This window comes from Balaenoptera borealis (genome assembly GCF_965194805.1).
Source record: "Balaenoptera borealis genome assembly, chromosome: 14".
Taxonomy (NCBI): domain Eukaryota; kingdom Metazoa; phylum Chordata; class Mammalia; order Artiodactyla; family Balaenopteridae; genus Balaenoptera; species Balaenoptera borealis.
In genome coordinates this window covers 64130358-64156190 of record NC_138875.1, presented here as the reverse complement: position 1 = coordinate 64156190, position 25833 = coordinate 64130358, and the positions used below count along the sequence as shown (strand labels likewise).

The following is a 25833-nucleotide window of genomic DNA, read 5'->3' as shown; positions in this document are numbered from 1 at the left end:
CGGTTGTCCCTTTTCTAGGACTTGGGCCCTCACCCCTGGCCTGTTTTCAGGCCGGTGCCTGTCCTGTGTGTTTTTCCACGGAAGCTGGTATAACGGTCTTGGTCATGCAGGACAGGACACTGTCCGTTGGGGGCTGGGAAGGGGAGAAGCCCTGACTCTTATCGGAAAGACAAAAACAGGTAGTTCTGCTCTTGTAGCATTTCCCTGGCTGGCCCTGGCTCAGGCCTGCGTTTTCCCCTGTTTATTGACTTTATTTGCTGTGAGTGTCCCCACGGAGTGACCTGGACGGGGCCACAATGACAGTGGTCATGAGTCATCTTGAAACCTGCCTGTGAAGCATTTTTCCCAAGCCAGGTGGTGAGGGACCTATTAGCTCAACAACAGGGATGGGGCCAGAGGAACCCTTTGATCCCTCCCTTCCTGAGTCCGGGCAGGAAGAGCTGACAGCCTGTCAACGTCAAGGCTGCCGACTTGGACACGAGACGGACGGGAAATGCAAGTGGCCGAGGTTTTGTCCCCCTTCTGTGCCTGACCCAGTGTATTTGTGTCGATCACTGCCAGGAGGCACCACATCTCCAAGGACACGGCCAGCCATTTCCTGATGCCTGCCCTGCGCTGGACTCTTTTTTCCCGGATGTGTTGGTCCTGGAGGCGGAAGTGACCTAGAGCTTAGCAATTGGACAGCAGGAACCGTTCCCTTGAGGCAGGTCTAGGAAGAGAGGTGGTGACCAAGGCTGCTGAAGGGTGAGCTCTGGAGCCAGGGCCCTCCAGAGCCTCATGGGGCACCTGGTGCCAGGGCATGAAGACTTGCAGCATCTGCCTGAGTGGCCAGCAGGCTCCGTGGACAGAGCTTCAGGAACGCACTCCTGAGGGGATCCCTGGACACCACCCCTGATGGACACTGTCTACTCCCCACTGCAGATCTCCCTCTGGGTGAGCCAGCTGTGCCACTGGGCTCCCCTGCTTGGGGGCCACAAATGCACCCAGCACCCCCTTGTCCTGGGAGGCCTGCAGGAGTGATGGGCAGTGGTTTGCCCTGCTGAACTAGTCTTCCCTGTGGGCGCCGGCCACCCCTTCGGGACCACTGTGGTTCTCAGGCCTCCCTCTCCCCGCTGCACACTTTCACCATCCAGACCGGGGGAGAACCATGGGTGGAGAAATCTCTTTTCTGGTTTTGTTCAAAGCTAAAGTGAGGAGATGCTTCCCCTGAACCAACGCTGGCACCTGGCATTTGCAGGTGAGAGGACTCAGTGGAGCGTGGCCCCTCCCGAGATCACCACCCACTGGAGAGGGAGAGCCCTGCTGCTGTCTGATGTGGGGCCGCGCACACGCTGATGAACGGGACAGAATAAAGGTCAACGTCGGGCTCCCGGCCGGCTGCATTCGAGAGCCAGGCGGCCTGTGGGCTAGACCCTGCAGACGGTTGCCTGCCCTGGGGAACGGCCCCCAGAGGCGGGTTCTCTCTCCGCTGACCCCACAGGTAAGTTGGCCTGGCTGAGAACTTGTCATACGCGGGTCGTGAGCTGGGTGCCCAGCCGGCCACAATGCGCCAGTCAGGGTTCTCTATCTCAGACCAGTGTCCAGTCTCCGGTGAAGGGTGCTTGTTTGTTCTCGAGTGGGTACTGTGCTGCCCATCACCCCCACAGACTGCCGTCACCCTGCCTTTTATCCTGGGGGTCAGAGGGAAGGGTTGGCTTGGGGCACCCAGCCTCTGCTGTGGGCTTCGCGTTTCAGAAAGGCGCTTGGGCCTCTCTCGGTCACTCATCCTGACCCAAGTGCTTGGTGAGCACCCTCAGCTGCAGGCATCCTCCCTGGGACTGTCCATCGTCTTCCCTCTTCCGGCCCCTCCTCCCACACCCCGACCCTTCTCTGTGTGTGGCTGGGGTCCTGTTCACCCCTCCTCCTCGGGGCGACAGCTCACCCTCAGCTGTTGGATGCCCCCACAAGCATCTTCCTTGCGTTTCCCTGTCGGCCCAGAGGCCCTGTTCCACCCCTCTTGCCTGTCCCCAGGTTCTGGCTGCCGGGGCAGCGAGGATGAGAGCTAGGACCAGGAGGGACCTCAGAGCTCTGGTCCAGGGGCTCTGGACTCTTCAGTCCCGAAGCTCTTCAAAGAACAACAACGTCCACTGTGTGAAAGAGGGAAAGTCGGGAGCAAGTGGAGGAGGGTGGGGCCTTCGGGCCCCACATCAGGGGTCTCAGGAGCCCAAGGACCCTGGGGTGCGGGGTGACAATGCCCAGCAGCAGGCGGCTCCCTGGGCCGGCTGCCGCCTTCCTCCGTCCCACAGCCTGTGTCTGGGACGTAAAGGGCCCAGCTCCCAGGGAGGCTCGGGAACTGCCTGCCCTCCCCATGCCCCCGGCGCAAATGGCTGGCGGTTCTGGAGACTTGCCCGGTGCCAGGCGCCCTGCAAGCCCGGCAGTTGCACCCCTTCACCTGAGTCCCCAGAGCCCCTGCTCTGGAGCCCTGCGGCCCCACAGAACCGCCCCCCCTGGTGTGAGGATGCTCAGGACGGACCCCCTGCACCGCATTGCCAGCCGTGGGATGCAGGTGGTCTGTCCGGTGGTCCTCAGGCCCGAGTTGAGGAGGGAAGGGCCCTGGCGGTTGTGGGGCTGCAGCCCCCTTCCTGGGGCTGGGGAGGTCCAGAGGGTATGTGGGCCATGGACGGGGGTGGGGGCGGGGGAGCGTGATGCAGTGCCCTCCAGGTGCTGCTGCAGATCAAAGCCACGTGCAGGCGGCCAGAGGGAGGTGGGGGCCGGGAGCTTCTTCTAGGACCAAAAGGATGATTCCCGTGGAGGCTGGAGTGCGGCCCAGCTGGAGCTGGGTGCAAAGGGGGCGAGACTGGTTCCACAGGCCCAGGCCTTGGTTTCCCTACAGTGACGGGGGACCCCCTCCTCCTCTGTGTGGGCCCAGTGAGGCCCTTCAGTTCTGCGGGTTCCCGGGCAGAACCTCTGCACAGGCCTGTCCCCATGTGCCTTCCCCAATATGGAAGTGGCTTCTGCGTCCTGACTCGGGCCCAGCTGGGAACAGGCAGGGGACACGGCCCAGCCCTGGGAGGGGATGATGGGGGTGTTTGCTGGTCTACCTCACACGTTTTCTGTATTTAGAAAAACTCAAATTGTGCCTTTGATTCAATTCCCTTTCCTGCTTGTTGTACTACTTGAAACCAGATGGGTTCACGAGATGAAACTTCGGAATCTCGGCGTCTCCACTTAACTGCTGCCAGGTCTGTGTGTGGGAAACAGCAGAACCAAAGGTATTTTGTTGAAAGCAGCCCACTTCGGGAGAAGCTAAGGTCTTAATAGCAGCGATTAAATTATCTTCTTAATTATAAAGAGGAATGTTGACATCCTTTATCAGCTCTCGACTGCATGGAGCACACACCTAACCCCCTCCTCCCAGCCCCACCACGGCACCCTGCTGGGCTGGCGGACAGCCGGGTGCTCCTGCGGCGAGGACCTCCATGCCAGTGATCCAGAGATGCCATCTCGGACATCCAAAGGCTCAGTCTTCCTTGGTGGCGTCAGCAGGAGCCTGCGCCTCTGGTGGACGGGGCCGGACCTGAGGAAAGGCTCGTTTTCTCAGCCACGTGTGTGTGTGCCCACTGGGTAGGGCCCGTGCAGCTCTGGGGGCTACCCTCTTGTCCTGAAGACAGCCAGCCCCCCACCCAACCCCCAGGAGACCCTCATCCTCCGCAGCCCCTCCCCCAGCACTGGCCCCTCCAGGACAATGCCCCTCCCAGCACTCCTGTCTTCCCAGCCTCCTCCTGGCTCCTCTTGGTCGTCCTAGCCTCAGTTCCTCTCCCCTTTTTCCCATCTCAGAGCCCAACCTTTATCCCAGGATGCATTTTCTAGGTTCTTTCCCAGGACTTTTTGTGACCTCATCACCCAGTGAAGGTGGTGATGGCAGCCAGGCCAATGAAGGCCTCGTGCAGGGAGAGGACAGCGCTTGGGGTCTCTCCAAGGCCCCGGCTGCACTTGGGCCTTCCCCCAGCAGGGGGGGCATCCCCAAGGGCAGGCAGGTTCTCCATGGCAGGGGCTGCCTGGTAGACTGGGTTGCTGCCCGGAACACAAGCCCTTCCCACATGCCTTAGTGCGCTGGGACCCCTGTGTGCCCAAGGGCCGACCGGCCGCCGCTTCCTTTGAGGCCAGCAGGTGGGGCTCAGGGCTGCAGGAACCCCACACACCCGGGTCGGGCGCGAGGCCATCACCTCCTCCCCTCCAACGTTGTGCTGGGGACTCAGAGCCCCTGGGTGTGGCTGTGAGGCTGAAGCAAAATATGGAAGTAGCAGCGTCTGTGCAAACTGTCACCCTTCTGGTAACAGTGAGTGGAGTCTTAAAGGGGCTAAGAAAAACAGGCAGCTTCCTTAAGACGCAGCTGGCCCGTCTGGAAGCTCTCTGGCCGGGCCCTTCTCCTGGGAGAGCCTGAGGGGTGGGGACTGGGCTGCCGCGGAGCCAGGAGGCGGGCACTCACCCACCCACCACCCCACGGCCGGCCTATGCCAGCGAGAAGCCTCTGGCCATTTAGGGCAAAGTCACTGTCCACGGGGGTGGCCGAGGAGAGGCCACGCCCCACGCGTGCCTGCTGCTGTATTCCCTCACCAGACAGCGCTACCCGAGAGCTGACCCAGCGCCCTGAGGAGGCGGGTGGCGGCCTTGCTTCCCCTTCTGCGGGCTGGGGTGTCCCAGGCACATTTCACCTCCTTGACTCTGATGATCAAGCCCTCCCTCCCTTTGGGTGGCTGGCTGGGAGGGTCCATTTAGAGACGGTGCCCCGGATGCAGTCAGCACCCCCTTCAGGAGAGCTGGACACCCAGTCGTGCCCACAAAGTGCTGCAGGGCTGGCCCCAGAGCTGCCTGGGCTTCATCTGCCACTGTCACTGTCCTGCCATCACCTGCTTTCCTGAGTCCAAGGCCATGGGGGCCAATCCCGCCCTCTCATGGGTGGGCTGCAGGCGGGAGCCCCCAGGCATCAGGCAGCCCGACACCGTTGCTGCCAGGAAGGGGCCTGGTCTCAGGTGGGCTGGGATAACCTCTTCCTCATGCTGACAGGGCCGATTCGCTCCCGGAAGCCGGCCCAGCCCTGTGCTCTGTGGCTGGGTCCCTCCAGTGGTCAGCTGCTTCCATGCATGTGTCTCTCCCCAGGGAATTAAGTTCCCAGAAGCCAGAGATCCTATCATGTGTACACCCAGAAAATAACTTAACGATGAATATAAAACCTGGATTAAACCACAGCAGATCATTTCACACCCATTAGGATGGATGGATATTATCAACACAAAACAAACAGAAAATAACAAGTGCTGGTGGGGATGGGGAGAAATTGGAACCCGTGCACTGCTGGTGGGAATGTAAACTGGTGCAGATGCTGTGGGAAACTAGAGTTTTCTCAAAAAGTGAAACATAGCATTACCATATGACTGAGCAATTCCACTCCAGGGAGTGGACCCAAGAGAACTGAGACCAGAGACTTGAACCCGAACTTGTCCACTCACGCTCAGAGCAGCTCAAGTCACAGCAGCCGAGAGGTGGAAACAGCCCACCTGTCAATAGCTGATCAATGGATAGAACTGATCAATTGAAAAATGGATAAAAAGATATGAACTGTCCACACAGGGGAATAAAAAGGACATTCTGACACTACAACGTGGATGACCCTTGATGTGATGCTGTTGAAATGAGCCAGACACAGAAGGACAAATCCTGTGTGGTTCCCCCTACATGAGGTCCCTGGGCTTGTCAGATTCAGAGACAGAAAGTAGACGGTGGGGGCCAGGGGCTGGGCAGGGGTGGGGGGAGGGGGAGTTAAGTGTTTGTTGGGGACAGAGTGTCAGTTTGGGAAGATGAAAAGTTCTGAAGGTGACAGTGGTGACAGCTGCAGGACAGTGTGAGTGTACTTGATGCCGCTGAGCTGTGCACTTAAAAATGGTTAAAATGGCAATGATTTTTAATGTATATTTATGTATATTTAACAATTAAAAACCGCTGGATTGGGCTTCCCTGGTGGCGCAGAGGTTGAGAATCTGCCTGCCAATGCAGGGGACACGGGTTCGAGCCCTGGTCTGGGAAGATCCCACATGCCGCGGAGCAACTAGGCCCGTGAGCCACAATTGCTGAGCCTGCACGTCTGGAGCCTGTGCTCCGCAACAAGAGAGGCTGCAATACTGAGAGGCCCGCGCACCGCGATGAAGAGTGGCCCCCCACTTGCCGCAACTAGAGAAAGCCCTCGCACAGAAACGAAGACCCAACGCAGCCATAAATAAATAAATTAATTAATTAATTAATTAATTAAAAAAAAAAAACCCGCTGGATTATCCAGTCTGCAAAAAACCATGCTGTTCATCTCAAATTGATCAAGTCCTCACCTGTCTCTAAACCAGCAGTTTTTCACACGGTAGTTTTGTCCCCAGGAGCTTGGGCAGCATTTGGAGACACTGTCGGCTGTGGCTGTCACACGGGGTGGGTGGAGGCCAGCCCCCTGAAGTGCACAGGAATCTTCAGGGCAGGTGTCACAGGGTCTGGAGCAGCTCGCAGTGCGGCTGCAGTGTTCTGAGCCCCTCAGCCTGCCTGGCACGCAGCTGGGTGGCAACCGGGTGGGCGAGTGCCCCTCCCACGGGAGCCACTCTCCTGGCTACGTGTCCACGAGGCCGGGTCTACCCAGCCCCCTCCACGAGCCCCCTGGTGCCCAGGGACCCAGACTTGCCATGAGGCAGGCCATCCAGCCCTGGGCTCAAGCCTGGGTGTGGGGTCAGGACCCGGGAGAGAGCCCCTCCCAGCACCAGAGCCCGGCTAGTCCCATTGGCTCTGGAGCAGAAGGGGCCTGCAGGGCAGGCGATGGTGGGATCTTTTTCACTGACCCCTGTTGCTCCTCTGAAACCACCCGGAAAGTCGCTGAGGCTTCACAGTCAGAGCCTGTGCCGACCACCGACCCCCGACATTCAACCCCAGGAGCTGGGCTCTTGCTGGCCCCTCCACCGGCCCCTCCTGGCCTGCCCAGCGTCTCTCCCTCTGTTTGTGGGGTTCTGACCCTCCGGGGGCCAGGCCCAGGGTGGGGAGAGGCAGGGGCCAGAGCGACACTTCCAGGTACGTCTCGTGCCCGCCCCACAGTGTTTGCTGAGACACAGTTTCTGCTCTAAAGGACCACATGTCCCCCAGTGAGGGACAGGGATGCCCACCAGGATCGGTTGGGGGCTCTGGGGAGGGCAAGGGGCTCAGGACAGGCTGGGCAGAGGCAAGACCCCTCGGGGGCGGGTCCAGCTGGCCCTGCTCAGGACCGTGCATGACCAGGCTGGTGGGCGAAGCCTCACGGCAGCACATCCACCCACGAGGGATGGATGGATGGGGATGCACCCCAACGTCCACAAAACCAGGACATGGCCAGGTGAGCCCGGCAGGGGGTGGGAGAGACATTCATCCTTCCATCCACAGGACCCGATGCAGACGAGGGGGGGAAGGCGGCCTGGACAGCCTGGGGAGACGGGACACGGTGGGACACGGTGGGACCCGTCTCCACACTCGGAAGAGGCAGAGCTGCAGACACCAGGACGGACAGGGCGGCAGGGCCACAGGGCGACTACGAGGGGCGGGGCGGCTGCACCGGGTGGACTGCAGCTGTCGTGAAACAGGTCCTCTCGCCGTGAAGATGGAGCCGGGCCTGCTCACCTCTTCCTGATCGGACCCCACCCTGGTGCTGCCCCTCCTCCCTCCACGCCCTGTGTCTGAGCTCGTCCATGTGTTGGCATAGCTCTTGGGTCTGTTATTTATTGCTAATCACAAAACAGCGCCTTCTCCCTCTTTACTTCTCCAGGGAGGTAAGAGGGCCATCGAGGGCCAGGGGTCACGGCCAGGAAGGCAAGGCTGCAGCGGGTGCAGCCGTGGCCTTGGCTCGTCCTGCCCACGAGGAGAGATGTGTATCCAGAAAGGGGTCCATCCAGGCCCACCTGATGGGCTATCCCATTTTTTGGGCAAGTGGCTGCAGGCCCCGGGGGCCAGAGCTCACCTGATACCTGGAGGCCACTGCTTCACGCTGAAGCTGGGCACTGGCTACATGGGGCTGTGGTTTTTCCCTTCATTTTGGTCTCTGAAATTTCCAAAAAAAAAAAATGTCAATTGTTCAATAAATTCTCAAGATTCATAAATTGTATGTTGTGTAATGGTAATTCCCTATATAGTCACATTCTAACTCAGTTCATAAATCAAAATTTATGAATAAAATAAAGCAAAATTTCCCCAACACTTAAACACTGGTTGCAAATTCATTAAAAACTCTTCTAAACATTTAACAAAATGACAGCCTCATGTCTACTTCTAACGTCTCAGGAGAGACTCGTGGAAGCTGGTTCTCGCCTGTTTCTCTCCCTCCAAGGCGCGTCCTCAGTTCTGGGGTCTCACTTTGTAAAGGCTACAAACACTCTAAGGCCCTCCATTAGGAGGTGGGGTCTGTGTCTCCCACACACCAGGGCTAGGCAAAGGTGGCTCTGGGTGCCCGCCTGGCTCGCTGGCCAAGCCCTCGGTGCCCCCACGAAGAATGACTCCCCTGAGGCCACCATGCCGAGAGCCCACCCGAAGGCACCCCATGGGCGGTGCCCCCATGCCGCCTTGTCCCGTGGAGAGAGACAAACTGCCCGGTGGGCCCTCCGCCTTCCTGACTGACGACTCACGGGCATGCCCCTGAGTCTGGGCTGATTATTAACATCCCAGCAACGGGACCAGACCAGGGACTCAACTTCTCAACATGCACGTCTTGACAAACAACAAACACACAGGCATCCTGTCATCCTGTCCTCTTCCTGCTGCTATAACAAAATACCACGGGCTGGGCAGCTTATCAACCACAGAGACTCTGCTCAGTTCTGGAGGCTGGAGGTCTAAGACCAAGGTGGATTCGGGGTCGGGCAAGGGCCCACATACTGGTTCGGGCACTAATCCCATTCTTGGGCCTCCACCCTCATGACCTAGTCACCCCCCAAAGGCCCTGCCTCCAACTGCCATCATGTTGGGGTTAGGATTCCAGCCTATGGACTGTGGGGATGCAGACGTTTGGGGCAAAACAGTCTTCAGGCGCGTGCGGCTACCTGCTGTGACAGTACGTTTCTGGCACACTTCGTTATTAGAGTGTTGATGAGGATTCTTGGCCTATTTGAACAGAACCAGTGACTGTCACCGTGATGCCCATGGCGGCCCCTGGACCCTCAGCACTGCTCCTGGCCCCTGTGAACACATCCTGGCCTGTGGCAGCCGCGAGATTCACTGCCCCCCCCCGACCCCTGTCTGCCCAGTGCCACGGAAGCAGCTCTGCTTTAAGGCAGGAGCCACACACGTCTCTGTGAAGGGCAGGCAATGAACACTGGCCCTGGGGCCCGAGGTCCGGGCGCTGTGCACAGGGCGCTGGTCTGCGACACGGAGAGTGAACCTGCCCGCCAGCTCTGAGTCTGAGCGCCCAGGGCAGGTGCTGGCCGTGCACGCAGGTGGCTCCTGCGTCCTCCTGGTGGGATGAGGGAAAGGCCAGGAGCGCCACCTCATTTTCCAGTTCAGCCACCATGAGTCTGTCCTGCTTTCTCATCTGTGGCTGTGCCTCCCACTCAGATGCTTCCCCGAGTGGATCCTTTTGGGACTGGTGGCCTCTACCTGGTGGGCACAGCCCCACCACATAGCAGCCGCCTTGCCCTCCCCACCTCACTCAGCTCCATCCGGTCACGCACTTCCCGCCTGCCTGGATCCCGAGGGGCCTCCAGACGAGCTGGTGTGAGGGTGGCCGCATCTGGGCAGGACCAAGCAGCCCCAACACACAGGAGACCAGGGAGGGCGGGGAGGGGGCTGCACACCTGCCCCGGCCCAGGTGCACAGCCTGCTCAGCTTAACCCCAGACCAGGCTCCCCGCAAGGTGCCAGCTGGTTGAGCACCGAGCCTCCAAAGAACCTCGGGTCGTCTCCTCTCTGCACACCGCTCGCAGAGCTGCTCCTGCAGAGACACGGGTGGGAAACACCTAACAGCCTTGCTTGCTGGGGGTGCAGACGCTCACGGCACGTGGCACAGAGCAGCCTGCAGGACAGCCCTCCCCAGGGAACCCCTCAGTGGCAGTGTCCAGCCCCCGGGGCCATGTTTACAGAGCACGTGGCGGTCTGACCTCTCAGACCTCTTGAAGCTCATGGAGCCCAGGAAAAGGTGAGAATTCCCAACTGTGCTGCGTCCCCTGGTCACTTGCCCGGCCCGCCGCTGACCTCTTGCTTGTCCAAGAGGGGCCGGGGCAGCGCGATGCTGGGATGACCATGGGACCCACCCATAGAGTGCCAGGTGGCTGGAAGAGGGCCAGGCAGTGGCGAGCTCAGGAGAAATGCCTGTGTCCCCAGACCCACTTCCTCTGGTCCTGAGCGTCTGGCGGGGCTGTCACAACCCAACTCGGCCCCATGCATGGAGATTTGGCCACAAGATGTCCTTGGGACACTGCTCACAGCATGTGGCCTTGGTGGGCAGCCCAGAGCCCAGCTCAGGGCCAGCAGCCGTGATCTTCTGGGAGCCTGTGCCTTCAACGGAGGTGAGGGCCAGGTACGGATGGACACTGTGTCTCCCGAGCCCTCTCCCCCTCCGGGGCTAAGTCACGGCAGGCAGCACGCACAGCTCACCCCCAACGCTTGGCAGGCACCTCTGGCTTCTTGTGGTGCCCTGTCCCTCTGCCGGGAGGACACACTGCCACAGCTGTTTTCGTGAATTCAGTGATTCTGCCAAAGGACCGCTGAGCTGATGGCGCGGATGTAAGCGGGCATGGGCACCACGTCCTCAGCCGCGGCCTGGTTTTAGAGGCTGCCCCAGCCCAGCGCCCGGCACCTCGGGGTCACAGCTGCAGCAGGACCCGCAGAATGACTGGTATGTTCACAGCTATGCTCTAGCGAGGAGGCCAAGTGGGTCCTGAGACAGAGTCCTTTGCTGTTTAGCACCGGCCTCTGGTCCAGTCTCCAGGACAGACCCACGGGAGGGGACGCTGGCCTGAACGTTGGCTTTGCTGGGGGTGGGGGCACACGAGAGATGCAGGAGCCCGGCCAGGCCGGAGAAGCAGAGGTCCGCCTCCCGAAAGGGGCACCCAGTGCCCTACTGCCTCCCGTGGAGAAGGCAGAAGGTGGGGTCCTGAGCAGACCACAGTGCCCAGAGGACGCCCCACACGTGGGGTTCAAGTCTCCGCAGCCTAAACAGAGCTGCCCGTCTTGCTGGCATTCGTGATGTGGAAACCCTCCTGGATGCGCACCACCCCCCAACATCCCAAGGGCCGCAGCCCCTCCCAGATGTGCTGGAGGAAACCCGGCAGCACCTCTGTCCAACTGGCCCATGGGGAGGCCCGTCCCTAAGCTGGGACAGCCCCCCAGTCAGGGGTGTGGGTCTGGGGGGCCCCGGCTGCATCAGCAGCACAGGTTGCAGGCAGTGTGGTGGGCACCTGGGCCTGGTTGCAGGGCAGATACCTGCTGGTCCAGGTGACCCAGGTCAGACGTCTGCTCTCTGGATCCAGAACGCTCTGCTCTGCCCACGGGGACCAGGCCAGGCTTCAGCAGCTGCCCATTGGCTCCCCTTTCCGGGGCCCAAGGTCATCCGCCCACACCCGCAGCTCTGGACCCTTGTCCACCACGAGGCTCTGCAGCCCCAGGACCCGTTCCCAATGCCGCTTCTGACCTTCGGGGCAGAGTGACCACAGAGCTCTCCAAGGATGCAGGTGGCCCTCACAGCTGTGGGGAGGCACATCTTCTGGGGCCCAGGGAGGGCGAGCTGGTCTCACATGAAGCTCCCCCAACACCCTCGGTGCCCCCTCTCAGTACCCCACGCAGTGCTGGCATTTCAACCCCACTTGTGTCACTCATGGTCCCTGCTTCAACCAATCAGCCAAACTTCAGAGCCCTTCAGCCCCCGAGCTGAACCTGGAGGCCAGACTCTCCAGCAGGGCCCTGTTCCAGTGGGTTCGGCATCCCGCCACCTGGATGCACACGTGTTCTCCAGATGCCTGGGAAAGCCATGCAGCCCTTCTGGAGCGCAGCCACCACAGACCCCACCCTCTCGGGCCTGCTGGGACCCAGTCTGGTTATAAGCAAAGTGCGGAGTAGGGGGGTCCTGAGTGCCCCTTGGGGCCCCTGCCTCGGGGGAGGCCATTCAGGTCCTGCAGCCAAAGGGGGGCTGACCTCAGGTAGGGTGCGAAGGGGGCTCTCCTGGCAAAGAAGCTGATGGAACGAAGGGGTTTGTGGCCCCCAGCTTGGTCGGGCTCTGCCCACAGCCCCCATCCCAATTTTCAGGGTCCCATTCCTTCCCAATCAACAGCCCAGCCTTGAGAGAAGCTGTCCTGAGGTCTGGGCTTGGCCCCACGTGGGAACAGCCGGCGGCTACCCTGTGTGAGCGGCTGCAACAGTGCCCTTGGTCCCCGTCTGTCTTGCTTGAGCTGCTGGGCTTTACGCCTAGAAGCCATCCTGGGACAGCCACCTGCCACTCTCGGCCTCACTCCACGAGGTGGCCCTTCTTTCCTCCTGCTGGTCCTGCTGGAGGCCTAGCCCTGTGCCCTCCCCACCACCCCCATGAGGGGCCCTCTCCCTGCCGTGCTCCCGTCAGGAGCCCGTCACCGGCTCAACCCTGTGATGCAGGAGCTCCTGGCTGTCTGCGGTGTGAGGAGCCCAGGACCCGGGGCCCACACTTGGCGTCCCTGCTGGACGGACCAGCCACCCTGCCCAGTGGAGGCTCTGAGGACAGACAGCTCTGGGCTCTGACCACCCGGGGAAGCAGGGGGTCACCTGGGAGAATTCGTACCTCAAGCCTGCAGGTTTGCAAACAAGTTTATTATCAGGAGCCCCCGGGTCGGCCTCTTGTCTGGGTTGCTGGTGCCCAGTGTCTGGCCTGGTTATGCTTTAAACGGCAGTCACTGTGGCACAGATGCTGTGCTTCATGAAAGGGAGCAGGTCCCATGCAGAAAGGAAGCCCGAATGACTGGCTCTTCCCATGACCAGAGGGGCCCGTGGCCCATGGCCTCCAACCCCTTGCACCACCTTCCAGCTATCCAAGTGTACTCACAAGGAGCCACGAGTCACGTGCATGGGTAGAGAGACCAGACACTGATGCGCTGATCCCCAGACCCTGTGGCCAGCAAGCCGTCGGCAGCAAAGGCCATGCAGTGCACGGTGGCGCTGTGGAAGGCCAGCACGGCCAGCGGCTTCATCGTCCGCCAGTGAAACACACGGACGCGATGGTCCCAGCCCGCGGTGGCCAGGATCCTACGGTCTGGCCGAATCTTGACGTCGGCGATCCCGGGGTTGGTGAGCACGTGAGTCCCACGCACCTGTGATCAGAGTGGCAGGGAGAACCGTTAGGTGGCTTCTTAGACCTGCCTCCGTGCCTCTCCCTCTACCAGGATGCCCCCGTCAGGAACAGGGAGCCAAGCGCTCCTGCCAACTTACTGCCACCTCCTGGAGCCAGCACAGGCGACCTCTGCCCTTGGCCAGACCCCCGGGTTGGGACAGGACAGACCTCAGTGGACTGCGGCCTGGGCCCTTCCCCAAGGAAATACTGCCCCCCAGCGTCCAGGCAGCACGGCCCACTGGACGGCAGCAAGGTCAGTGGGTCCTCTCTCGCGAAACCTCACCGCACCCAAAGCAGGAGGAGCAGAAGGAACGCAAACCCCACCTTCAGCAAAGCCAGGGGAAGGGCAGCCCTGAGTGGCATGCGAGGAGGAAGGCCGCCTGGGGCTGGATGCACAGCCATTGCGGGGCCATCTGGCAGCTCTGCCCCACGCTGACAACACACACTTGGCCATCGTCGTGATGACCCAAATGGCCACGTCCTTCCGCCCATCCTGCCTTGGCCCAGCCCTGGGCGCCAGGAGTCCTTGCTGCCTCGGGGTTGCTGGTGTGCCCACAGCAGCTCCCCTTTCTCTGCTAATTCACCTCCTGTTGGGCCAGAGCAGCCTTAGGGAGAGTCATTCATTTTTCAAAGACAACACAGGGAAAAGGAGGAAAAAAACTCGGCGAAAGATGGCAGCATTCCTCGGAAGCAACCAGACACTCACCAGGCACTTTTGCAAATCAGCAAAACAGAACTTCATGAAGCAATGATCTCCATAAAACAAGAACCAGGAGAGCAAACCCAGAGGAGGGAGCCTGATCCACAGGCACCGAGAGAAGCAAACACTGCAGAAGCGAGGGGAATCGGAAGAGACAGCAAAGGCAGGCGTGACCCAACCTGGGGACAGAGGCGCGGCCACTGGAGAGAAACAGAAGATGTGGAAGGCCGCACAGCTGCTCTGACCTTTGCCATTTAGAAAATCTGTTCTTGCTTCTAGAAACTGAAGTCTTAGGATCCACAGAGAGGCTACAGGGTGGTCACAGGAAGGTGCGCTTGATAACGTCATTGGATGCAAAGCTGATTAGTCCTTTTGACAGTCAGGCAAAAGGATCAAGTCAACCGTGAGGGCAGAATGGCCCATGGCCACGTCTGGGCCATGTCTGGGCCAGACGGTGGGGTGACGCCTGCGAAGCTGGGAGGAGAGGCCCGAGAATTTTATATCCAGCCAAACTGTCGCTCAGCTATGAGAACAACAGATGAGCATTTGTGAACATGTAAGAACCCAGGGGATGCGTCCCATCAGCTCTTCCTGGAGAACTAGGAGATTAAGTCCAGTCTCTTAGGAGAAAACAGGAGAACAGCAGCAAGTGGCCTGGCAGAGAGTAGGGAACGTAGTCCCCTGCAGGATTAGGCCTGAGACAATACGGGGATCAAGGCTACAGAACCGGTTGTGTAACTAACAGAAATACGGGAGGGCAGCAAAAGAGACGGGTGTGAAGTTCACTGATCTGCTCATCTTTGTCATCTGGGTTGAAGATACAACAGTCAGCCTCATTCTACGGAGATTATCTGACACCCACTGAGGTGCTGACAGAACAACCTCACTTCCTCTCCCCACCCAGGTGTAATCGTTTCCTAGTATTTGCCCTTGTATTTCTCTGAAAAGGAATAAAAATATACTCAACAGACTTTTGACTGGATTCCAAAGTTAAAGCCAAATGTGTGCTGTGAACGTGAGAGACACCAAAAGAATGACTGGCCAAGAAACCCCAGGAGCCAGCAGACGAGAGAGTCGGGGCCCACCCTGGGGACCAGGGAGCACTCGGACAGACTGTGCCCACAATTGACAACGACAGAGTGTGTACAGTTCACAACGAGAAGCTGCGAATGTCTGCTCAGCAGACAAACAGACACCCTTCATGAAGCTGGGACTACAGGAGGTGGCTGTGATGGACAGCTGGTGCCAGACCACTCCGTGTGCTGCCAACAACCACTAACTGGACAAAAGACACTGCGTGACTGTGTCCAGGCACCAACACCGGCGGGAAGGGCAGCTGACAGGGGAGCCTCCCAGAGGCCCGGTAGCTCTCTGCTGGGGGAAGGTCTGGCCGCAAAGTCCAGGTGGAGCACAGCGGCCACGTGAAGCCAAGGAGGTGATTAGAGGGTGGAGCCGCTGGAACCCGTGGGGTGAGGCAGCAGCATGGAGGGGGCTGGGGGAGGGACTGCAGGCCATGTGGGTCCCACGAGTCCTTGTGAGGGCTGGGCTGTGCCCACTCAGGGCACCACACAAGGTTAACCGGTCAGTGGCTGCTGCAGGGTTAAAGGGAACGAATACAAGAGATCAACAGTGATCTTGGACTCAGCAGCTGAGGGTGACATCTGTGTGTCCACACAAGACCAGCTGAGACCCCGCGTGGCCACGCTGCAGGGCAGGCATCACACCCTGGTTGGGCCTACTCTGGCCAACCATGATGAAGCTGGAAACCAAGCCCCACAAGTGCGAAGGGGAGGTACAGTTTGGAAGGTGAGTCCCACCGCATTACAGGAGCCTGGGGATGACCCTGGGCCCCACATACTGCCTGACGGAGTGGAAGCCAAGCCCATGGTGCAGGTGAACAGCCACAGGAATGAGAGTGATTGCTCTGCAAAGTAACAGAATCCAATCTCCATCTCCATCAGTACAATGTCTGGCACAGACAAAAATTACTAGACACCCAAAGAAGTAGGAAAAAAAAGCAGTTAATGGAAACCAGCCCAGAATGGCATAGGTGTGGAACATATCAGACAAAGACTTTAAAGCAATATTTAAATGTTCCAAAAAATGAAAGAAAATGCAAATAATTACCAAAAAATTGTCTTGATGAGTGAACAGATAGGATCTATGAGCAGAGAAATGGAAATTCAGAACCAACTCAGAACAGCCAACACTCTGTGAAGGTGGAGAGCAAAGCGGGAGGACCGACTTCACAACTTGCTGTGAAGCTACAGGAATCAAGACCATGGATCTTGGTGGAAGAACAGACAAACAGATCAGCGGAACAGAACAAAGAGCCCAGAAATGGACCCCCATAAACACGTGACCTTTGACACAGGAGCAAAGTAGCCTTTTCAACAAACGGTGCTGGAACAACTGGACGTCCACATGAGAAGAAACGAATCCAGACACAGACCTGCCACCTTCACAAAAATCAACTCAAAATAGACCAAAAACCTAAATGTAAACTGCAAAACTATAAAACTCCTAGATGATGACAGGAGAAAACCCAGGTGACCTTGTATTTAGATACAACACCAGAGCACAATCCATAAAGGAAACAACTGATAATCTGACTTCACTAAAATTAGAAACTTCTGCTCTGTAAAGACACTGTTGAAAGAATGAGAAGACAAGCCAAAGACTAAGAGAAAGTATCTGCAAAGACGCATCTGATAAAGGGCTGTTACCCAAAATACACAAGAACTCTTAAGAAAATGAGCAACCCAATTTAAAAATGGGCAAAAAGCCTGAACAGACACCTCAGCACAGAAGATACACAGATGGCACATAAGCGTGTGAAAAGATGCTCCACATCGTATGTCATTAGGGAAATGCAAATGACAACAGATACCACTGAACATCTGGACACATGTCACTATACATTCGTCCAAACCCATAGGACGTACATCACCAGGAGTGACCCCTGATGTGAACCATGGGCTCTGGGTGATGATGAGGTGTCAGTGTAGTTCCATCGATTTTAACAAATGTCCCACTTGTTGTGGGGGGGGATGTCGATAGTGGGGGGACTGGGGGTATATGGGAAATCTCTGTACCTTCCTCTCAATTTTGCTGTGAACCTAAAACTGCTCTAAAAATAGAGTCTTTTTTTTTTTAAAAAAAAGCACAATAATAGAAAATGTAGAACTGAAAAGCTAATAACTGACGTGAAAAATGTGTAGGACAGGCTTAACAGCAGATTGGAAACTATTATTTTTTAAAAGTCCGTAAACTAGGGGACATTATCAATGGACATTATCTGACCTGAAGAAGAGAGAAAACTGACCAGAGCCTCGGGGGCCATGGGACAATGTCACTCAGGGAGGCCAGACCCCTGAAAACCACAGATAAAAAGAACGTCTCGGGAGTGGCCGAGGAGAAGCCCCACGAGGTGACCAGAAGCGAGGACCAGACGCGGGTCACCGGAGACCACGTGTCCTCAAAGCACACGAAGGAAGCAAACCAAGTGCTCCAGAGAAAAGGCAGAGGTTGTCGCAAAGCATGAAAAAGCAGAGCCCCACTAGAGGGCCCGACAAGACGGCCAGGCAGCGCACACGTGACAAAACAGAACCCGTGCAATGAGGTCACGTGCGCGGCTGGCCCACGAGGGGACGCCTGTGTGTGAAGGGAGGCTGAAGGTGAAAGATGGAAAAAAGCTACAGAAGGAAGTGCAGCCAGAAGACACCTGGCCTGAGCCATGTGAATCGTTGCTGAAACGGGCTTTCAGGCAAAAATCCTTTCCAGAGATAACAAGGGTTCAACCCCCCAGGAAGATTCAAAATGCAGACCAAGAACACACAGGACCCAGGAAAGTCACCAAGATGGACCCAGCAAGAGCGCCCGCCAGAGGCCGTAGCAGGCATGGCTCTCGGCCCACGTGGCCCACGTGAACCACACGGCTGCCTGAGGGGCAGGCGCAGCTGGGTGGCGGGTGGCAGAAATACCTCTTTCCAAGCATGGGGGCCACAGGAACCTACTGGCATTTCAGGGAGCTGGTATCACTCAGAACTGGTTCTCCAACCACAAATGGATCAAGTTAGAAGCCTAGAAATAAAAAATAACTGGGGAAAGAATCAAACATTTGGAAACATAAAAACACTCTGATCAGCTCCGCAGTCAGAGAACAAAGAAAAATCGGGCGCCCGGAAGTGAGTGTGATGAAACCCGGTCAGAGCTGCACATCGAGCCTGGAGGACTCAGGGGAGGAAGAGAAAGGTAGACGGGAAATGGGGAAAAGATGTTTAAAGAAAACAAACGTAAGCCTGGTCAGGAATGGACAGGGGACAGTCCTGCAGATAAAACAGGGATGCAATCACAAACAACTGAAAAAGGTCAGTGCAGCCAGCACGTGGGCAGCGCCCCTGCGGCAACCCATCCAGCCCCTCCACGCCCGCCTGCCCTGCCTTCCTGCGGCCTCTGTCCAGTGCCCAGGCCCGTGATGTCCCAGGCCCCTCCTCCTCCGTCCATGGAGACAGGCAGCGTCCCCGCATGTCCTGCGCTCTCTGCCACTCCGATGCTCTCGTCCAGAGGAATCCAGGCTCAGTGCTTCCTGTCTGTGCTGCACACAAGCAGCCATAACCCACTCACTGGGCGGGTGCCCAGCACGGCCCTCACCCCCACCGCCCCCTCCCTCGGAAGTTGGTGCAGCCATGCCCGCATGAGAAGGCAAAGCCCACACGTGTGCCCGCGGCAAGGGTGCGTCAGCCTGAGCCCCGACCCATGGACAAGGACAAAGTGACCGTCACAGCCCCCGACTCTTCCTCTCCCAGGAACTCCGCCCTGGGCTTGGAGCAGTGGGTGCGACGGAACCCACTCGGGGGCTTGCTTCAGGGTGGATTTGTTAACAATGGGGATGTTTCCCAGGGAGTAAAGGGCTGCTTCCAAATCTGCCATCTGCTGGTGGAGCCGGGAGCCCAGGTGGGGGCCGGGGAGTTGCAGAGCAGCCTGAGCAGTGGTCCTTGCGCAGCTGGCTGCGAGTCGGGCGCGGAGCGGAGAGCATCCATGCTAGTGTTGCCACCTGGGAGGGGCTGAGATGCCCAGGACGGCCCAGGGGAAAGGGGACAGGAGTGATGCGCCCCCACCCTCGCAGCCCCTCCTGGAAGCTCAGAATCAAGGCACAAGGCCCTGTCAGTGGGGACCTGGACTGGAAGAGACCAGTCCTATCGGGGCCCACCAGCACCCGTGTGTGGTCAAGGCGGCCGGAGCCCCGCCCATGGTGTCCCGAGATGTGTGTGTGTGGGGTGGTGGTGGTGTTGTGCCCATAGCTCCTCAGCTCGGGGCCCCATGGTCTCCCTCGCACCAGCCCAAGTGTCCCGCTGCTGACACTTTAGAGGGAAGCCCCCAGCAGGGCTGGGGAGCGGGCGGGCAGTGGCCACGCAGCGGGGAGGAGGGGACGCCTGGCCGACCAGCCGTGGGCGTGGTGGGGGAGAGTGGTCGTCTGACTCCAGCCTGGGTTGGCTGGGGTGGGGGCCTAGTTATTACTTCAGGGCCTAGAAATACCGCTGGCTGTAAATCAGCCCCTGCTTCAAGGCCGTGGACCCTGCCCCAAGTGTGGGAGGGAGGGGCAGGTCTGTGCACCACCTGTGTCTGACGACAGCCAAGGCCCAGACCCCAGGCTCGAGGGGAGCAAAGCGAGCAGCCCCTACAGGTGGGTGAGCGTCCAACGTCCTAGAGAGGGTGGCTGAAGGCTCCAGTTACCGCCGCGGCCCCTGGCCAAGCCCGTCTCGGACCAGGACCCTCCAGGAAGGATCCCGGCCACCAGTGGCTCTCACAGAACATGACCTCAGGTGCCAGGAATGTGCGCGCAGCACGGCCCCATCTGGTTCCCATTACCCTCACTCCACGCGGGAGCCCCATCTGCGCCTCTGCAGCGCCCGCCCGCCCACCCGCCCAGGGAGATTGATTTGGGCTCATTAGAGCTGCTGCCGCGAGGTAAGGCACATCTTTGCCCATGTGGCTCCACGGCCAGCACCTCAGGGCCAGTTGCGGCACCAAGGGCCCAGGGAGAGGTACCTGCGGACACTGCGACGCTGAGGCCCTCGAGGCCCCGACACCTCCTCCTTGAGGCCTGCGTTCCAGGACCTGAAGGTGTCTGGGCCTCTGGGGACATGGACGTCTCCAGCGAGGCCACAGTGGGCGGTCGGAGGGAGGAGCGGCGCCTCCTGGGATGCACGCTGAGAGAGGCCCCGGCCGCGGCACAGCCTCCACCAACCTCCCGGCTGGCCTGGCCTCCCTATGCTCTGACTTTCCAATTCATCTGCACAGTGAACCTCCAGCTCTGCGCTGGAACATGCCTCATAAATTTAAGTCTGAAGTTCCTGCAGCTGTTTCTCCAACAAGCCAGGGGAGACCAGGCCGACCTGGGCCAGGACGGCAGGAGGGGCCTCTTCCCGGGGTCCTGGGGGCAGGGCCTGGGGGCACTGCAGTCGGTGGGGCCCTCAGGAGAGCCACCTGGGTCTCTGTCTCTAGGCCTTTGCAAAGTTGGGCTGAAGTTGAAGTCACAGCAGGACAGAGTACTGGACCTCATTGGGGGTGGGGGTCGCTGCCTGGTTCCCACCAGGCAGGAGCAGAGGAGGGTGTGGGGAGAACCCCGATGCCTGCCTGGCCAGGCTCTGTGTCCTTGACGGCTCAGAACATGAAGACCCAGCACCACGTGGCTCCGCCCCATTTCTAAAAATGAGCACTATGGTGACTTCCACTCCCACCACCCACATCCAGGACTTCAAGGCCTTGGAGACCCTTCCCCTGGGATGGATGCTGGAGAAGCTCCACCCCCACAGCCGGCCCCAGCCCCGTAGGGAGGCCTGTTTGACCCCATCCCGCAGGGCCTCTGTGGACTCCCTGGGACACAGGACAGGAAGACGGACGGGAAGCTGCTTTACTGCAAGTCAGGCAAGCGTGGCACAGGCTGGTCTGAGGGGGGGGCGTGGGGGGCAGGGGGCGATGCCAAGGAAGCTGGAATACCTGCCTTGTCCCCATGTCACATGACCCCTCCCTCCCTCCCCCTCCCCCCTCCCCGGGACTCCACAGGGCTGCTCCCCCCTCAGGACCCTGCCCAGACCCTGCAGCCACAGCCACTCGCTCTGGTTCTAGCTTGGTCCTCCCACAGACTGTGCTTTTTAGGAAGCTAGAGGAGTCCCTCCAGCTGCCGCATGGAAGGTCTCCTTGCCGAGTCCGCCCTCGGCCCCTAGCTCCTGCCCAGGACTCCTCACCCACCCCTGATAGCCCTGCCCCTCGCTGTCCTGCACCCAGGGTGTGGCAATGCCCGCTGGGCATGGCAGTCTCTCCCGATTTTCACCCATGCCTGCCCTCCCCCACCCACCCAAGTGCACAGGGCCTCTTCCCTGGCTGTGGGGGCCCCGGGCTGCTGGGCAAGGCCTCCCACCTGGGGAGGGCCTGAGAGATGCCCTCTTCCTGAGGCCTCCTGTCTGCAGGGAAGCCTGGACCACGCAGCCCCTGTAGAGGGCGCAGCCACAGGCCCTGTCCTCCAGAGCTCCGGGAGGCGGGATACACAGCTCCCCGCTGGGGCCCCACTCCCCCACCAGACCTGGGCTCGCAGAGCCGGCCGTGGTCAGGTCTCAGCCTTCTGAGGCTTCCTGGTTAATGGGGGCGCCCCCGCCCAGAAGCCAGTGTGCACTCAGGCTACCCTCAGGGGGCTGACAGGCACAGGGCACACCCAGCACCTCACTCCCCAGGACCTCACCCATCTGAGGCCTGGCCAGGAGGCTCCCCTCCCGGCCAACTCCATCCCCCCATCCCAACAGGGCTGAGCACTGGGCACCCAGATGTGGCTCCAAGGGCCCCCCAGCCACGTGGGATGGGAAGCCATTGAGCCGTTACGGCCCTCCCACTGCCCCCGGGCAGCCTGCAGACAGCCACAGGGGCCTCACTCAGGGATTTCTCCATGTAGGGTTTCAGTTTTTTTTTTTTTGATTGATCAGTTCCTTACTGACCAAATTCCTCTGAGTTTTGCAAACGGGCTTGCACAGTCCTGGATTCTACATGCCTTTCCTCTAGATGGACGAGACGTGACCGTTGTTAGCCAAGGTCTGAGGGAAACCCAAACCCTGTGAATGGCTCACGAGCGCCAGCCCCTCTCTTGCCGCCCGCCAGGCCCGCCCGCGCCGGGTCCGATGATTAATTAACTGGGGACCTGCCACAAGTCCTCTTCATGCCTAAATATTGTTCCAGCCCATCAGACTGTTGGTGCAGAGCAGGATAAATGACACCTCGGGCCTGGCCCACTGACCTGCAGGGCCTGCTGCTCATCCAGGCTCCAGACGGCCAGCGTCTTCTCCGCAGAGCCTGAGACGCCCCTGGCCTCCTGGGAGTCGAAGTCCAGACCCATGACGGGCTCCGTGTGGCAGGCAACGCGGCTGCACACTTTCCGTGAGGAGACGTCCCACAGGGCCACCGAGCCGTCCTCGTAGCCGGCCAGGAGGAGAGGGCGGGGACTGGAGTCAGCCTGCAGGGACAGCTTGCAGTCAGCTGGGGGATGCTCGGGGGTCCCAGGCCTTCTGGAGGAGAAGGGGCTTGAGATAGGCCGCCTTCTCCACTGAGCCCTGGGGGGTCTGCACACCCCCAGGGGGCCGACACCCAGACTGGGGCCAGTGCGGGCTGGGTGGGGGCGCTTGCGGTCGGGGTCTGGGACACTGGCTGGTCCTCCCACTCCTTCCCACCGGCCGAGACGTGCGGCCACCCCTGGGCGGGGCCGGCCACCTGTCTAGAACTGCCGGCCAAAGAAAATCTCGAGCTCCGTCTCAATGAAAAATGAACCTTCTGTACTTTGTCAACGTCGCCGCGGAAGCCCCCCAACCGTCAAGGCTGCAGAGTCAGCGCCTCGCCGGCCGAGCAGCATGATGGATGAGGGCGTGGGTCAGAGGGCTGCGCAGCCGCCTGCAGGGGAGCATGGGGACCCTGGGTCGGCCTGGCACCGACCGAGAGCGGCCGCCCCGTGCTTGGTGCCCAGTCCCGGGCCCGCCGCCAGGACCCGGCACCTTTGCTCTCCACTGAGCTCCCAGGGCTCAGAAATGACCAAGCGCCCCCTGCCAGCGGAGAATTTCCCGAGGCCAGGAGCTCAGCCGGCGGCCCTCAAACCCCGGATGGCCAGCGGTGAGCACAGGGCCTGGGGGCCGCCAGCAAGGCTGCCTCCAGGGTCGCCTGCAGCTCCAATGGGGGCCCGCTGCTGGTGGGCAAGGCTGGTGCTGAGCCACGTGCCTAGGCGTGGCCGACAGCACCCGGGCGGGCCCTCCTGGCCCACCTGCTGGAGCTCGCTGCCCACCCAGAGGGGCTCCACGCCCAGGTGTCGCACACCGCGAGTGTCTAACATGAGTGGACGCTACGTCCTCAACCCAGGAAGCAGAGCTCGCTGTGCTTGGTGTGAGGGGTACGTCTCAGGGCCCTGAAGAGTGAGGGGAGCCAGGGGAGCCCTGTGCAGACCAGCTCTGGGATCTGGAGGACGCCTCCCACAAGCCCTTTTTTCTGATGATAACATGTGCTCCCAAAAACAAAAGCAGGAAGGAGGAGTCCAAGAAAGCAGCTGTGAAGAACTTGCCGGGGCCCCTTGGGTCCGTCCCCCTTGGGGCACTGCTGTGTCCTCCCACCAGCTTCCCACCGCACTGCCTGGCCCAACCTGCTCCCCAGCCCCCACCTTGCATGTTCCTCCTGCATCCAGGGCTCCCCCTATGGTCTGGGAGCTCTGAGTGCCTAGGCTGGAGCGGGGGCTGCACACTGCTGAGCCCCCTGTGCAGGCACACAGGGAGGCCAGGACAGGAGCCAGACCAGCCACAGGGCCCCGTGCCAGGCTCTGCCCCTGCACTGAGGCCCCTCCACCTTCTCTCCTGGCACGCAGGGTCCCTGCGGCCCCCCAGGATAGACCCTGCAGGCGGGTCAGTGCTCTGGGGCTTCAGTCCTCTGGCGGCCACGCCCTTGGTGCCAGGCTGACTTCTGCTCGCTCTGCGTCCCCCCCCCACCCCTGGGTGTGCCCCCCAGCACCTCGAGTTTCCCCGGGTAGCCCCTGGCTGGGGGTGGGGGGGCACTGGCGGACCTGCTCCAAGGGTTGGTGTGGACGACCCCTGACCTCCTACATGACAATCATCCTAACAACACAGGCCATCCACTCTCAGGAGCAAAACAAGAAATCTCTGAATGTTTCAGAAAGGAATCCCACATCAGGCCACTCTGCCACACTCAGATCAATAAGCTATAACCTGGACCTCCAGGCTTGGAGAGGAATAAAAGGACATTTCAAATCAGAATAGACTTTTCTTAACAGGATGCTTTGCGCTGGATCTGTATCAACTAACACAACTCGATTTGTCCTTCTGTCAACCATGTCAATTACCTTGACAAGTTTGTACATCCCATTTCTGCACATTTTTCTGATGGAATTCTTACACGATTAGGCAATGACAGCATCTCCAGGGAGGGAGGGTGAGCGGATGCAGCCCCGTCCCGCCCGGGGCCTGTGAGCGCCAGGCCACCTCCACAGCCTCCGCTGCCCCTCCAGGCGCCCCCCCCTGCCACCGCCTGCCGGCACCAGCAGCTTTGCCATCCAGGTGAGTCTCAGAGCCCCCACTTCCTCACGCCGCCCCCCCCCATGGGCTTCTCTCAGTTCAGAGACGGCAGGGACACCAACTGCAAGACAGGGCAGGGCCCTGGAGGGACAAGAGCTGGGCCCAGGGACCCTGCGGGCACACAGACACCTCCAAACCATGCGAGCCTGGCTGTCTAACCCATATGGAGAGTCACAGCAGGGGCAGGAACGTCCTCCTGGTCCCAGGCAGCCCGGGGTGGCTCTGAGGAGGCACAGGTGAGCTGCTCGGAGCTGAAAAACAGGCCGTAGGCAGCAGTCCGGGACAGCCCTGGTCAGTGACCTGCTCCCCATGGCTTCTGCAGCTGTAAAGACGCTGCCGAGACTTTCCACGTGAATGCACCGGACCATCCGCTCTGCTGCCCCCAGAAGTAGACGCCCATTTTGAGCTGGTGCTGACCGCTGGGGGTGGGAAGCTGCCCCTCTGGTCAGGAGGGTCCCTCCCAGGCCTTGGGCTCAGCCCCAGAGGCAGAACCCATCCTGCAGGGACTCAGGCCTGTGACTCCGCTGCCCCCCGGCTTCTGCCGCAGCCCCAGGAGATGCCTCCAGACCCTCTCTAATCAGAGAGAACAGCTAAGAAAGAAGGAAATGGCCGCAGATCAGAAATACCAAGTGTGGCCGCAGAGAAAGCCAGCACATTAAGCCCACTCCAGCCTCAACAAGGCAAAGAAGTAACAAAAATTAATCCCGGCGACGCAGAGGCCGTGCAGGCTTGCAGGGTTAGTCAGCACCCCCTCCCGGCCCCACGCCAGGCCGTGCCGGTGAGCAGACCAGAGGGGAGCATGTGGCTCCCCCAGGAGGGGGCCGCTGTCTCCCACATCGCCCTGCGAAGACGAGGACGAGCCCAGCATCCCCAAAGGGTCTGTAGGCATCCTCACAGCAGGAGGGCTGGAGGGCTGGGGACACCAAGGCTGAGGAGGACGCTGTGCACACGCCTCCCAGGGGCCAGTGCCCGTAGGTGATGAGGAACCAAGTCCCTAACGGGCATGATTCACACCTGGCGGGCGTGGCCGGCAGGTGTGGTCGGTGGGCGTGGCTGGCGGGCGCTGGGCCTTACCTGCCAGAGCTGCAGGCACATGGGCATGCCCGGCCTGGCCTGTGCCTCGGGCTTCAGGGAGCACACTGACGTCTTGGACGGCATCTCCAGAATCTGAACCTGACAGTAAGAAAACAAGCCGAGTTGGGCCGG

The 25833-nt window shown here is 60.0% G+C and overlaps 1 protein-coding gene across 3 annotated transcripts in view; it reads right to left on the bottom strand.

The window, feature by feature from the left end:
• Window positions 1-3430: 3430 nt before the first annotated feature.
• Window positions 3431-25833, bottom strand: part of GNB1L (G protein subunit beta 1 like) — a 55115-nt gene continuing 32712 nt past the window's right edge. For 2 of the 3 annotated variants that reach the window (XM_082355179.1, XM_082355178.1), the window contains 3 exons: window positions 25702-25800; window positions 22302-22517; window positions 12779-13294 (listed from right to left, as the gene is read on the bottom strand). In XM_082355179.1, the coding sequence (XP_082211305.1) occupies window positions 13043-13294; window positions 22302-22517; window positions 25702-25800 (567 nt within the window). In that variant the 3' untranslated portion in view covers window positions 12779-13042. Of the gene's footprint in view, window positions 3557-12778; window positions 13295-22301; window positions 22518-25701; window positions 25801-25833 lie in introns of those variants that run through there. The other variant, XM_082355180.1, reaches the window with a different exon arrangement.